The sequence below is a fragment of the Mirounga leonina genome, unplaced genomic scaffold (assembly GCF_011800145.1).
Source record: "Mirounga leonina isolate KUSES-001 unplaced genomic scaffold, KU_Mleo_1.0 Mir_180, whole genome shotgun sequence".
NCBI lineage: Eukaryota > Metazoa > Chordata > Mammalia > Carnivora > Phocidae > Mirounga > Mirounga leonina.
Window position 1 is genome coordinate 4,361,971 of NW_023270469.1, and position 15,268 is coordinate 4,377,238.

General features: G+C 50.5%; 1 protein-coding gene across 1 annotated transcript in view; it reads right to left on the minus strand.

The window, feature by feature from the left end:
* ATP2C2 (ATPase secretory pathway Ca2+ transporting 2) overlaps positions 1-15,268 on the minus strand; it is an 81,142-nt gene that overhangs the window by 17,287 nt on the left and 48,587 nt on the right. Inside the window, exons 6-12 of the mRNA XM_035024509.1 lie at positions 14,831-14,866; positions 14,671-14,732; positions 11,216-11,324; positions 4,478-4,627; positions 4,331-4,399; positions 3,898-3,973; positions 511-577 (exon numbers count right to left, since the gene is read on the minus strand). Of these exons, the coding sequence (XP_034880400.1) occupies positions 511-577; positions 3,898-3,973; positions 4,331-4,399; positions 4,478-4,627; positions 11,216-11,324; positions 14,671-14,732; positions 14,831-14,866 (569 nt within the window). The remainder of the gene's footprint in view (positions 1-510; positions 578-3,897; positions 3,974-4,330; positions 4,400-4,477; positions 4,628-11,215; positions 11,325-14,670; positions 14,733-14,830; positions 14,867-15,268) is intronic.

A 15,268-nucleotide genomic window follows, 5' to 3' on the forward strand; every position in this document is an offset into this window, starting at 1 on the left:
CTCGTCTCCCACCCCTCAGAGCACCTTCCCCAGCCACCCTTCCAGGACAGGTCTCTTCCTGCCCCCCTTCTACTCTCTCTGCAGCTTTTTCCTTTGTAGCCTTGACTGTGAGCTATGATTATCTTATCAACGTTCGCTTGACTCGTTCACACTTACTTTCCCCATCAGCCCGCAAACTCTGATCTGGCTCCATCACCCTGGGTCAATGGGCGCTCAACGAGTATCTGCAGGGCCAAGGCCAGTGGCCGAGGGGCCAGCTAGGGGGTGGTGGTATGCGGGAGAGTTCCTGCCCTGCCCCAGAGGCCGCGCGCGAGGGCACCACTGCGCGGGGTAGGCCAGCCTCCCCTCTGTTTAGGCCAACACACTTGCCCAGAGCCACAGAATCAGCTAGCAGAAGAGACAGGCTTCAAACAAACCCACAGCATTCTGACCCAGGGCCAGGGTCCTGCTCCCCCATTGGCCCACCTTCCCCGCCACCCTGGCGAGGCGAGGTCGGCGCCGTGCCCTTACCTGACCCCGATCGTGAACATGCTGAGGAGCTGCTTCCCTTGCAGCCAGCCAGTGAACATGATCAAGCCTGGGGAAGAGACAAGAAGTGTATGTACGCACACACGTGCACACGCGTACATCCTCGGACATGCAAACTTGTTTCCAACTCATTCCCTTAAGAGTTTCAGGAATAGATGCATAAGGTGACGAGTAAGAACCTCAAGTATTGTAACCACTCTCCTGTTTCTTAAGACCTTCCACACCTGCAAAAAAGAATGGTTTCACTTTCTCAGGCAAGGACCAAGCCAGTTCAAGAAGGAAATGATCAGCCAGTTAGTTCCTCTCGGGCTGTTTGCAAATGTTTACAGGTGATCCCCGTGCTCTCCCCAGGTGCCCCACGTGTGGGGACGCCCCCACAATGTGGGATGTGGCAGCTGACGGGCACATGGGCCTGTTGCTTACAGGACTTGCCAGAGAGGGACCCTCGGGTCAGAGAAGGGGCGCGAGTCACGCTGGGACCCATGAAAATGCACAGGACGTTCTGGCAATGGGGAGAAGTTCTGGGGCCGCCAGGTGCGGCCTCAGTGTCTGGATCTGTAAGGTGGGGATAATGACCATGTCTCCCTCGAGGAGTTGGTTCAGGATTTAAGAGGCAACAATCCCCTCCAAGTGCTCAGCACAGCTCCTGGGGGCTGTTATTGCCTTTGCGGTCGGAAGAGGCGGGAAGGTGAGCAGAGTCGCCTGCTTGAGCCTCGGAGGACCTGCCAAGGAACAGCAGCTTCACGTCACAGGGAACGGGGAGCCAGGGCAGGTTCTGTGCTGGGTGACAGCTCTGTGTGTGTACGTGTGTAGGGTTGTGTGTGTGTTGGGGGGCAGCGTCACAAGACCTGATTTGTTAGGGGTTTTTTCCATACAGTAATGAGTGGTGGTAGGCAAATGAAATCTCAGCTGGAACCCAAATGAATCCAGATGCAGAGACTGGACGGACAACTCTATTAGAAATAGGGGTGGGGTGCTGAGCCTGCAGCCCCAGGCACTGGGCCCCGACCCCGCCCTGAAGGCCCCTGCCGGAAGCTGGAGCATGCCCACGGGACGCCCAAGGGCTGGCGCGGCGCGTCTCTTCCCAAACCCACACTCAGTGTCTTCAGTATATGGGTGGTTTGAAAGTGGCCACGTGGAGGGTATTTACACCATGGAGCCTGGCAAACGTTCCTCTCCTGGAAAAGTCGGTTCTTAAGCACTGACCAGCCCACCACAGCTTCCCTGCATCTCCCCTCTGGGCCCTGCAGGGATCGGTGGAACCCAGTTCCAAAACGCTAGAGCAGCTCTGAAAATATTTATTAAGGGCACCTGGGTGGCTCAGTTGGTTAAGCGTCTGCCTTCGGCTCAGGTCATGATCTGGGGATCCTGGGATCGAGCCCCACATCGGGCTCCCTGCTCAGCAGAATCTGCTTCTCCCTCCCTCTACCCCTCCCCGTTTGTGCGCACACACTCTCTCTCTCTCTCAAATAAAATCTCTAAAAAAAAAAAAAAAAAAAGAATATCTTTACTTGTGGGCCATATAAAAACAGGTGGCAAACTCATTTTGGTCCAGGAGCCAGAGTTTCCAATCCCCACACTAGAGCGCAAAAGAGGCTTCCGGGCAGCCAGGACCGCGTGGGCATTCTACTCTCCCAGAGATGTCTGGTCAGTATGCAACCCCAAGGATGGCCAGTGAATGGCAATGCATGGGCCTCATTCCCCACCTGTGTCCATGACAGCCATCACGAATCTGTCACAGTCCTCCTTGCCACCACGCAGGAGCATGACCTCAAAATGCTGTCACAGCTCAGACCCCCACTAGTCGAGATCAGACTTGGCAGGTTAAGATATAACCCATCTTCCATTATGGCTCCAGGACAAAACAGGCTGGGAAGGAGGGAAAAAGGCATAGAGCTACCTCACAACGGTAAAGCTAGTGATTTCGCCAACTCTGAGCACTTACATCCAAAGTTGAAATTTGGAAAGGCGACTAGACGCTGGAATTTTGGGAAGGGGTGCCCAGGGAAGGAAGGGCGAGCAGGTCTGTCCCCAGCATGACAGAACTGAAAGCCCTGACTCCAGACCACATCCTCTTAACTTCTCTGCAAAATTTACTACCTCTTAAAAGTTGCAAAGGAGTGCAGATCCCCTCCATGCCTTTGAAGATACCCTTTGCTCTGCCTGGAATCCTTAATTCCCTCTTTTTTCACTTGGCAGGCTCCTACTTATCCCGCAAGACCCAGTTTAATGTCACATTCCCCTTGGAACCTTCCCAACTCTCCCACTCAAGATTAACCACTACCTTCACATTTCATGCTTGTTCGGCTATCTCTCTCTTACTGGCCTGGGGTCCTTCAGAGGGCAGAAGCTGTGTTTGATCCATCTTGATAGCCCCTGACCCTATCCCAGTGATTAGCGTGTCATAGACACTCGATAAATGAATTCATGCATCTAGGTGGCCCAAGGCACAATGAAAGTGCTTCTAGGAGGGAAAGCTGTTTCTCCCACGAACTTTGCCTGGCTCCACAGTTTTAGGGAGACTCACTGTACAGCCTCTCATCACTGCCTGTGCTATATGGGCAGTGGTTTGTTGGTTGATTGAGAATCTGCCATGGGCCAGGAGCCAGTGGGTCCTCAAAGCTGGGAATGAAGAACACAGAATCAAAGCCAGAGCTGGAGCTAGCAGGAAGGAGCTGATGAAGGGACCAGGGTGGCCCCATGGGGATATCCAGGCTTAAGACCTACATTTAGGTCCGCAGCATCATGTGGATGCTGTTTGGTGTGTTGCCAAAGGCCAAGAGGCACAAGCCCAGGGATAGCCTGCTCGGTAGCAGAGAAATATGGCTGGGTGCACCGCTAAACCACACCTCCCAGTCTCCTCTGCGGTTAGGTAGGCCATGTGACTCCATTCTGGCCAATCAAGACTGGGCAGTGGGCCAAGGTGATGACCTCACTTGCAGGTCCATGCCTTAAGCATTTCCCCCACAAGCCTCTGCATTCCCACTTTGCCCACTTGCTGGCTGAACAAGTGGGGAGAGTGGCCAGCCTCTGAGGACCTGGAGGGAGGGAGAGCAACCATATGGTAGGGGCCCGAGATCCTGAGTTGGTGTGTAGAGGGGACCTACCCAGGAAAGCCACTCAATCAGCCACGTGCCCATGGACTGGTGTGAGCAAGAAATACACCCTGACCATGGGAAGCCATTACAATGTCGGGCTGCATGTCACAGTTAGCCTGGATTAAGAGAGAAACCTCTTGGTACTATCAGAGTCTCCAGTCCCATCCCTCGGTCCTCACCCAAGTCAGCAGCAAGATATTCGAGAAACAGCCATGGCTGCTCAGGACAGCTCCCCTCCATCCCCCCGACCCAGTGCAGATGCTTCACTCACCAATGATGCCAAAGGAGAAAAGTGTCAGCTGCTTCCCTAGCTTGTCCATGCTTTTTTGTAGTGGGGTTTTAGGCGTCTGAAAGGATGAGAACAATGGGTTTGTGAGAGGAGATCCCAGTAGCGCCCCTCAGCTTCCGCCTGGCTTCTTTATACCTTGAGCGGAGTGACAATTCCACAGGCGGGCACATATATACAAACTCACTGACCTCTACACTTGAGAGCTGTGCATGTTAGTGTCTGTAAATTATATCTTGACAACAAAATCCTAATAAATGTTGTTCAATAAAAATAAATTTTTAAAAGTGTGAAAAGCATGAACTCGTATTACCCACATCATCCTCGCTCCCCAGGAGTGGGCAGGGCTGGTGTAGGTAGCTGAGAGGAATCTCAAACCCCAGACTACCGAAAAACCAAAGCCACCACTGGCCCTTACCTCTTCAGCCTGCATCATCTTGAACACTTCTCCGAACTGGGACCTTTCCCCTGTTCCAATCACGACTCCCTGTGTTCAGGAGAGAGGAGCGTGAGGTCTGAAGCTGGAAGCCCGCTGGTGAGGGCAGCCAAGGTCCCTGGGGCTTACCTGCCCCTTCCCACACTGCACCAGGGTCCCCATGAAGACAATGTTGCTCAGAGTGGTGAGGTCCCCTCCACCTGTCAGCGGGCTGTCCGTCTTACTGCATGGCTCAGCTTCTCCTGTGAAGCTGGACTCGTCCACCAGGAGGTCCGTGACCTAGAACAGGAAGAGACGATGGACTCTGCCCCTTCACCCTGAGAACGGATTTTAAAAGCACAGAATGGACCACACTTCCCCTGTAAAACTTCTCAACTGGGAAAAGTCTCCTGTGCATAAGAGATCGTGCCCCTGACTGCCAAGAATGAAGTCTGACCATTGGGCATCTATATAGTAGGCATGCATCTCTAAGCAGAAAACATCCCTCTGCTAGGACCTAGAGTTGGGCTGTAAATGATTTTTTCACTGGGTTATCTGTACTGACCTGGCAGGATATTCAAATAAGTCTTTCCTGAACAAACTCCTAAGACTGTGTTGGCAGGGGGAAAAAATTAGATTCTTGGGGACCATCCCTGATACTCAGGGTCATTTCTAAAATCACAAACGAGAAGCTCCTGAGTTTGATATAGAATTCAGGAACTTCAGACATTTATCGTAGGTGCATTAAAGAAAGCTTGCGTCTATGTTTACATTTGAACATGATCTTTAGGTTCTGAGAAATCACTGTCATTTTGCCAATTTATCAAAATGACTGGTCTGGCATTGACCGTGTCGAACAGAGGGGTGGCCTGGGAGTGCCTTTGGAGAGCAGCTGGGACTGCTGGTACCCAGCACAGAGTGCTTGCCTTTCCCGAACAGGTGTCTTCAGAGACACTGGCTCTGATGTCTGGTTTGGAAAGTGAGCCAGATTGCCCTCCTCAACCTCGGCCATAAAGTTATGGCTGTTTTCATGAGGATGTTCTGCCACTAGGTAATCCAAATCACATTTTACAATGTAACAAAGTTTTGTTTTTCTTTTTTTTAATGTTGCCACAATTAAAAAAAAAAAAAAAAAGCAACCAGGAAAACATAGGACAGTATCTGGCCCCATCATGCCATTTACCAACAGATAGCAAAGAACACATCGAAATCAGGGAACCAGGATCAGAACATGGCCTCAGATGCCTCGAGGAACTGAACAAGCTTTGAATGTGTAGCCCCTCTTGAAAAACATGTCTCATACCTTCTGTAACATTAGTTAACATTTTAATGTAATGTGTAAAGTTAGAAAAAACTTAGGCAATGGTTAATTTAGAATATACCTTTCAAAGCATCTGTGCCTTTCTCCGGACATTCCACGTCCTGCCCACCTCAGAGACCCCCACACAATTCATGTGCTTTGAGCATCACTGAACCAGGTCATTCAGTGACAGCCTAAGGTTACATTAACACCAGAAACCACACACAGGGGCGCCTGGGTGGCTCAGTCGTTAAGCGTCTGCCTTCAGCTCAGGTCATGATCCCAGGGTCCTGGGATCGAGCCCCGCATCGGGCTCCCTGCTCGGCGGGAGGCCTGCTTCTCCCTCTCCCACTCCCCCTGCTTGTGTTCCTGCTCTTGTTACCTCTCTCTCTCTGTCAAATAAATAAAATCTTAAAAAAAAAAAAAAAGAAACCACACATAGGCACAGCACACACACACACCAGGAAAGGAGGAGGGAGGTGCTCCCATTTCCAGAACTCCTATGATGTGCTAGGCCTTACACCAAGCACTTCACAAGGCCTCTTAGTCTCCACACCCTCCAAGAAAGATGCTATTGGTTTCTCCGTTTTACAAATGGGGAAACTGAGGCATGAAGAGTTTAAATAACTTGTTCCAGGTTATACAGCTACTTCATGTCACAGCAGAAGTGTGAACTAAGGCTCTGGTTCCAGAAACTGCACTCTTAACCATCTTGCAAAACTAACACAGACCCAGTAGGTATCACTCAAGAGGTGAGTCCCCTGTAACCAGAACTGTGCCAGATACTATGGAGGACATAGAAGGGGTCCAGGGTGATTTCTGCCCCTCAGGACCTTGCCATTTCAGCAAAGACGACCAACTTAGAAAAGCCCTCTTCCTACAAACTCCCAAGAGAACAGTTAGATCGGCACTATTCAAATAGGGGCTGGTGAGTTCTCTATACTTGCAAATTTTAAAAATTCATAACCCCCTTTTATAAATATGCACACTGCCCTGGGATCCCAGGCCCCAAGGATGACAAGGGCTACTCCTTGAATGTATAATAACCATGTCCCCCTTCCTAACAGAACCCCCACTGGGAATGGTATCGGGGGTTGGGGGTGGCCATGTGGCCCTCCTCCCACACAGTATTACTTCCCAGCCTCCCTTGCAACTCACAATGTCTCTACCTTCTGGACAATGGGATTCAAGAAATCACCAACAGTCCTGGGTAGGATCTGGGAAGGTGGCTGAGCTGACAGGCCCTCTTCACCCTTCTAGCTTCCTCCTTCTCCCTACCTGGGCCTTCATTATAGTAGCTCCAGAAGCCATAGTACAAGCATGGGAAGGCAGAATGAGGGGGCTGGGAGAAGCCCTGGCTCTTTATTCCATGCTGGAGCCACCATATCGGCTCTGGACACTCCAATTCCAGTCTCTCATTATTCGAGAGAGGAGTAAATCCCTGACCCACTGAAGCCTATATATTTCTCTTAACTCTATTAACCACAAAGACAACCACCAGCTGATCTAGAGTTTGTGTTTTTTTAATCTCCAGGACATCAAGGGCAAGTCAAAGGACTTCCTGGAGTAGCTCCTAACACAATGAAGGAAGAAATGGGGAGATGGAGTCATCCAGCACCCCTGGCTGCCGACACCACAGACTGCAGGAAGCAGAAATCAGCAAATCCCCATGGAAAGCAGGGATCTGGTTTCCAGAAAACACTGTTTAACTGTCTAACTGACATGTGATAATTTGAATAAATTGTACTTACTTGGAAAATTTGGCTTAGGTTTACAGTTGCATAAAGTTTGAAACACATGGAATCTGTACCTAAATTTATGTTTGTTCACATTAAGTAACCCTGTAACAAAAACAATAAGTCAATAGTGGGAAGGGATCCCCTCTATTGACTGAATCTGGGAGATGTAATTATTATAATCTGATGTTCTTGTCAGGTCTGATCTGCAGCAGAAGGCTTCGGAATGGGGAACAGGAGGGTAGAGCATCTGGGTTGGGGGGATGATCTGGAAGAGGAGAGTGCCTGGGGAATCGGGGACTTGAGATGGGTCTTGAAGGATGACCAGACATTTGGTGAGTGAATCAGGCAGGGAAGGAAAAGAAGGCAAGGTGGGGGACTGACGATGCCTGAACTTGGTAATAACACGCTTAGTCAAAGCAACTGAGAGGAGGGGGAGGCCAAGAAAAGACCTCTCTTATCCCAGTACCCCACCAGCATTAACAGGACAGTGACCCCGTATGCTGAACATGGGCACCAATTCACCCTCTTTGGGGTACAGATTCTGGGGGGTGGGTGCTGTCCCTGGTGCTGAAGCCATGGCGGGATGGAGAGCTGTCCTGCCCTTGAGCAGTACTGAATGGAGTGGGCACAGGCAAGAAGACAGGTTTGGTCCACATGGAGCAGAGCACTTGTGGAACGTGTGGTTGAACTCAACTGCATCTGGCATTGCTTAAGAAATTTGGATAGTGGGGCGCCTGGGTGGCTCAGTCATTGATCTTCTGCCTTCAGCTCAGGTCATGATCTCAGGGTCCTGGGATCGAGCCCTGCATCGGGCTCTCTGCTCAGCGGGAAGCCTGCATCTCCCTCTCCCACTCCCCCTGCCTGTGTTCCCTCTCTCGCTGTGTCTCTCTCTGTCAAATAAATAAATCTTAAAAAAAAAAAAAAAGAAATTTGGATAGTACCTTATAAGTAATGAGGAACCAGGAAAAGTCTTGAGCAGAGAAGAGAGGTGAATGAAATCACAAAATCATGTTAGATGTTGGAAGAGGCTATAATGGGATGGGAAGCCTACAATCCAAGAAATACAGGTCAAGCGCAACAGAGGAAGGCTCTCGATGAAGGGTGGTGGTGGGCGTGGGCAGAAGAGCCAGCCAGGAGGAACAAGAGAATTGGCAGTAACTGGAACTAAGTAGGCATGTGGAAATAGGCAGAGGTCAGTAAGACTCAGAGCTTATTCTGGTCTACAGAACATCTTTCAATTAAGCATATTTAATCCTGAATATATTTCATTAAAGCCCATTTGGGATGGGCAGGAATCTTAGAGGTTGAGACTCAGTCAACACCTCAACCTTCCAAACCAAGACATGAGCTTTAACCCTTCCTCAGGTTTATTTGTTCTTTTTTTAAATTCCAACACCTTGATTTTTCTTTTCCCCACCCAGTGACATAATTTTCCTTCTGACCTCCAGAACTGTAGGAGAATATACCTGTGCTTACACCACTCTGTATGTAGTCATTTGTTACAAGAGCCATAGGAAACAGAGACGGGGGGAACCCAGCAGGAGAGACAGGGAGCTGGAAAAAGTCAGAAAGAACAGCTGATCGCAGCAGGAAAGCACACAACGTGGGTTGTGACAGATGGGGTTCTGCAGCCCCCAGACCTGAACTCAAAACCTCCTCCCTCACTTACTGCTGCATGACCTCAGGTCGGCTGCTCAGTCTCTCCAGGCTTCTGTATCCTTGTGCTCAAGTCAGAAAATTGAGTGGTGTTTCCTTAAGGTTGTTGGGAGATGGAGGGAGGCAGTTTCTACCCAGCGGTTAGCACAGACCTGACTTCATATATATATACATATACATATATATATATATATATATACATATACATATATATATACATATACATATATATACATGCATGCATTAGTTCTCTCCAGAAGAGAGAAACAGGGAGGCAGGGAGTAAGGGTGAGTGTCTGGACCAAGAAGGAACAAAGCTGGTTGTGTGCATGTGTGTGTTTGTGTGCGTGCTTGTGTGTAGTTTCTGGTGACCTCCCAGGCACCATGTCAGCTGAGGGGGTGAGTGGCTGAGAACAGTCAAAGCACAGAACCCACATGATACCAGAGGTCACCCAGAGGAGGTTGCACCTGAAGACAACTGAGGGCTCTGGTCACTTCCTGCTCATCTGCGGGCAAGCCTCCTCCTGTCCCTCACACCCAGTCAGCTTCCCACCTCGGACACAAAGCGTTACTTGGAGCCCTGACAGATCCCATTCAATACCCTTTTCATGCCAGAAATGGGAGAGGAAAAAGAAGGAGCCGTGTCCCTGCTCTACTGGCTGGCCCAGGTTAGCCTTCCCCCTAGACCTTGACCTTGGTTAACTGTGGGAAGAGAAAATGTTTTGTGACCCCCTCCCCACAGGATGCAAAGAGTGCTAGTACTTGGTGACTTATTTTAAGAACGTTCTTGAACCTGCTGTTTCCTGGACTTAAATAGCTTTACACTACATATAAAGCTCTCCTGGAGCTCAGAATTTAATAGCTGACACAAATATCCCACTGTGAATAAACAAAGCTATTGATTGTTCAATGGAGTTGCAAAGTGCCAAAAGGGAAATCTGTAGTGTTTGTGCCCGGTGGCAAGGAAGAAAGCATTCTGTGCTGTCCATAGCATTTAACAGAATAGAATAGAATTTAGCATAAGCAAGTCAGGAAGAAAACTCGTTGAAACTGAGAGTTACCTGGGGGTTAAAAGCTGTTTCAGGGACTGCTGAGGCGGCAGGGAAGAGAGCACAGTGAAGCAAGCCACGTCACCGGGCTGAGCTTGTTGCAGGTCTTATCTCCTCAAGGTGGAACGAAGCCTATCCCCTTTCATAGATGAGGAAACCAAGGCCCAGAGCGGCCAATCCTTCCCCAAAGTCATATACCGGGAGGTGCAGGGCAGGGGTGTGAAACCCAGGGCCCCCTGATTTCCAACACATGCCCGTCACTCACCCGTGTCAGGCGCTGCGTGGAGCACTCTCCATCTATGATGTCATGTAATGCTAAGTCACCCTACAGCACCGTCATTGCCCATCTTACAAATGGGGAAACCGGGGCACACACAGGTTAAGTAACTTGCTCCAAGTCACCCAGCTTGTGAATGACAGGCCCTCGGTTCAAACTCAGGCCAACAATCCTAGAGTTCCTGAAAACACATCCTCTGGAAAGAAATACTTCGGGGAGATAACCTGCCTAATCCTTTATCACTGAGAATTTTCAACAACTCTTTAGTATTCTTGGAAGGATTCATAAAATAGATTACCCCATCAACAGATCCCTCTGACCTGGACTTAACCTTTTCTCGGGAACCCACGATTATCTCCGAGAGCCTCAGGGGTTGTCCTGTAAGCCAGTGACACCTGGACACCCACAAAGGTCAGGGAAACAGCTTGCCCCCCCCAACCCCGCCTGATGTCCCCAAACTACACCACTGTAAAAGCTTGGGCTACGAGTTACGTCTTCATCGGTCTGCTTCCCTCCTCGTCATTCAGCAATCTGGTATCTCCTCTTTCTGACATCAGAGTAGCTGTTTCTAGAAGCAACTCTTGCCTCATTTCTCAGCCCGAGCCTGGCTTAATTTGCTCCTGCAGCCTGCTGTAAACCAGAAACTCACGTCACCAAACTTTGTTATTAGGCTTTTACTGAAAATGGGAATAAATATTTTATGAAATACAACTTGAGGGGCTTTGTGTTTACAATGACCTTGCTTGCTAACTTCATGCCTTGTGTGTCAGCACACGTGTGTGTGTGTGCGTGTGTGTAACAGAGAATGCCTGCCTCCGACAAGCTAAGCGTCTGCATATCGCCCAGACCAGGGTTCGGGACCCCTCACCTCAGTGAGACGGATGTCTGCAGGGATCCGGTCTCCGATCGAAAGAGACACAATGTCTCCGGGAACCAGGTCTCGTGCAAGCAGATGCTGGAGCTTTCCTTCTCTTATGCTGCATTTGAAATGGGAAAAAGCAAAAGCACGCTGATCACATCCCATTTTTGCACATTTTAATAAACCTGAGCAAAGAATAGAGAATCACACTTTCTCTTTCAGTTATGGACAAACCCTTGTGCCTTTATGGTTTTATTATATTCTAAATTCACATACCCTGAAAGACTTTTGGAAAATTGTGTGGCTTCTGGGAGACCCTGGGCCTCATCTGAAAAGTGGGGCGACTACTACTGTTTACCCTGCCTGGAAACAAGGTGGAGCCTCATGGCTTCCAGAAGCTTCTGTAGGTGTAGGTCTGCAGCTCTAAAGCTTCCTAATGGACTCAGCAGCTGGCAGCGCTTCTGTCCTCAGAGAAGACAGCACTCTGGCAATGGAGAGCTGAGTAGCATGGAAGAGCCTCATCAGAGCCGGGGTTGGGGGGGAGCATCGTAAGTACCGGAGGAGCCTAGGACCTCCTTCCCCATCGGGCCACGACCCCTCCTCCCAGCTGTGCCGGGGACAATGCACGTGCTTCTATGCACAGGCTCCAGTTACAGCCCCCCCTCCTCGGACGCCGCAGCCGCAGCTGGACTCCTGCCCTACCCCTGGCCCTCTTCGATTCGCCCCTACCCAGTGGCCAGAGAGCTCTGAAAATGCAAAAATCAGGTCACAACTCTCTCCTGCTCCAAACCTCCAATGGCTTTCAGTGACCTTGGACTCAAACCCAAAAGCCCTGCTAAGGCCCCCTTGACCGGGACCTGCCTCCTCCCCCGTTCCTGCTGCTCCCCATCAGGCCATCCAGCCTTCGAACACACCCAGCTCTTTCTAGTCTCAAGGTCTCGGCCAACGCTGGACGTTGAAGAGGACATTCCCCTCTTCTTTGTTAACAGGACTGACTCTTGTTCAGACATCCGCCCTTTCGCCCAGAGCCGTCTGTTCTAGGGAGGGGGTCCTGACCGACTGAGACCATCAGGGTGACCCCATCCCCTTCCCACGATTGGCTTAGGCACAGGCAGTTCCATAACACTGGTTTTTGAGACATGAGTGGACATTTGCTGGGGGCTCGAGAGAAAGGTCTCTTCATTCTGTAGACACACACATACACACGACCCCTTCTTCTGCTGGATCTTTCCATGTCTGCCTCTGATGCCAGGAGCTACGGCAGGGGTCTTGGGAGCACGAGCGGAGCCAGCCAGAGAACAGAGCCAATGAGCCAAGGATGGCAGGGTGAAGAAATCAAAGGACTCAGTCCTCGGAGCCTTCTCAAACCAACCACACTGGCCCTCCCACCTCACATCCCTTGCCATGAGATGACATGATTTCTCTGGTTTGTGCGGCTGAGCTGTCCGTGTAGCCAAGAGCACCCATCAGAGATTCACCTGCTGTTCTCTCAGCTCTTCCCCTGGCTGGCTCCGGCTGTTCCTCTGGTCTCAACCTAAATGTCAGTTCCTCCCCAAACGTCAGATCAGGGCAGCCTGAGCAGCAGCTCTTCGGAGCCGTTCCCACTCTTCTACCGCGTGCTATGGCATCTCTGGGAGGTTTTTCTGTGGCTCCAGCTCTGGGACCCCATTTTGGCTTTAATGCACCTGCCACAGTCCAAAGTCAACTTGCTCCTTCAGTTTATTATCTGCCTCCCCTGGGAGGAGTGTGAGTGCTCTGAAGGCCAAGCCCTCGTCTCCTGGCTCACCCGTGTAACCCCGGCACTAGTCCTCCTGGCACACAGTAGGTGCTCACTAAAGATGCACTGAGTGCACAGAGGATGGAGGGAACCCGAGAGAGACCTGCGTGGCAGGTGTTTCTTCTGGCTCGTACAACAGGCCTCAGATGCCGAGGCGGAGGCTGCTCATCTTCGGTGCCCTACCCACCTGCCTGCCACCGCTGTCCTTGAACAGAAAATCATCTTTTAGAAGTGACTTCCGGGAACATCAATAATGCATACTATTCACCTGAAAGGCCAAGACTTGATATTTAAACTTAAGATCAGATCCTCAAATCACATAAATCATTTACATTTGTTTGTTCGTATGATGTCACACATCCCACATCTGGATTTCTGACAGCCCTGTTCGTCTACTTATTAAGCCCAGACATTTTTAGTGTCCCCAGTGAACCTTCTAGAATTGACTCACCTTCTCTCATGCTTCCACATCATCCTTTTTGTCTCTGTTATTCATTATTCTCTTCCTTGTATTACACACACACACACACACACACACACACGCCCCTCACTTGCTGGCTCCTTGAGAGGTGGAACTCATCCCACTAGATCTTTCTATCCCCAGCCGTGGGGTGCAGTTATGCCATTTATATCCAAATATATGTGAAGGTTCTTCCCCAAACATCACCTTTCAGGAAACAGTTACCATATGTTTAAACCCTTCCAAAGCCCCTGGGGTCGTGAGATACTTTCAGTTACTGTCTTTTGAACAACATGTGCAGATCTAGGAAAGACACGCAGCCCCCGACCTCAGCAGAGCTGGTCAGCGGAGGGGGCGCAGACCTGGACCTTTTCTGAAATCAGTCCACTTCTACAAGGAGAGTAAGCATGTGGATTACTGGCGTACTAGAAATTACATGGAGAAAAAGCCAGGCGCCAAACCCTTTCTCCTCCGTGTGGGGGGCCGCAGCCGCTGCTCTAAGCCTCCGCTGTGCAGGACTGCAGCCCCGAGCCCCCACAGGCCAGTTACGCTAAGGGAGATGAAGAACTCACTTCCCCCGTCACCCCAGCCACACCCGGGTCCTCAGGGGTCATATGTGAGCAATGGTGCCGCACTGGACAGCGCGGGTTACAGAACATCCCAGCAAGTTCTAGCGCACAGCACTGTGGTTTGGTCCTTCCTTTCTCCTTTGAGGGCTCTGTGATGGGTAACAGGAGGCCCCGTGGAAATGACCAGGCAGGAAAGAGGCTGGTGGGGCTGCAGGGCACGTGGCCGGCTGGCGGTCACCCTTGTGCCATCTCGCCCCGCAGTCCAGCGGCCTGAAGCCTCGGCCCGTTCCAGCCCTGCATCACCAGCTCCTCTCATTCCCTCTTGGAGAATTTAATGCAACTTCTGAATGCTCTCTGCAGGAAAAATGGGCACAGCTTTGCCCACCATACCGCCCTCTTCCCCAAGCCATTCCCGCCGGCTGTGGCCCCAGCCCAGGCACCTTGATTAGACCCTGATGAGAGACTCGAGGCCCGGAGAGGTAGAATGACATGCCCAAGGACACACCAGGGGCAGGTGCCAGGTCTCCCGACCCCCGGACAGACATGGTCCTCTTCCATCACGCTACAAGTGACAGAAACTTTGCCCAACTTTTGCCAAACTCACCAGCCCACCGACTCCTCCGATGAATCAGAAAGTTCCAGGGAAACTCTGACTTACCAGTTACATTCGGGAGGAACCAGCTTGCTTAGCTCTTCTAGTGATTTCTCCGACCTGTATTCCTGGCAGGCAGCACATGGAACATGATAATCAAGGGTGGGAACTCCACACTGCCACACCATGGTTACCCTGACCACGACCAGAGGAACTAATTACACACCTGGATGAAGGCGACAGTGACCACGATCAGCACGGCCTAGGGAACAAACGGGGAGGGTGGCGTGAGCACCCAGCTGTCGGGTGAGTGAGTGAATGAGCCCATGGAAGGTGGGACACAGCACCTCCCCTTTCCAAATAAATTTCCTTTCTTCTTGCAAACCAAGCACAAAGAAATTTATAAAACAGATGAGCCGCTTCCCCCTGCCCCGAAAAAGAACAGAAAAATCATCCCAAATTCTAGCATCCAAAGGTTCACATTTTAGGGTACCCTTTTAGATTTTTCCACATAGACATACAACACAGGATCCTATGATACAGACACATTCTTTTATAAACAGCCTTTTCACACAACATATTATAAATATTGTTCCACGATATCAGAAGATATGGACGAAGCTTCAGCCTTTTAAACAGAGGAACAAATACTATTGCTTGGAAA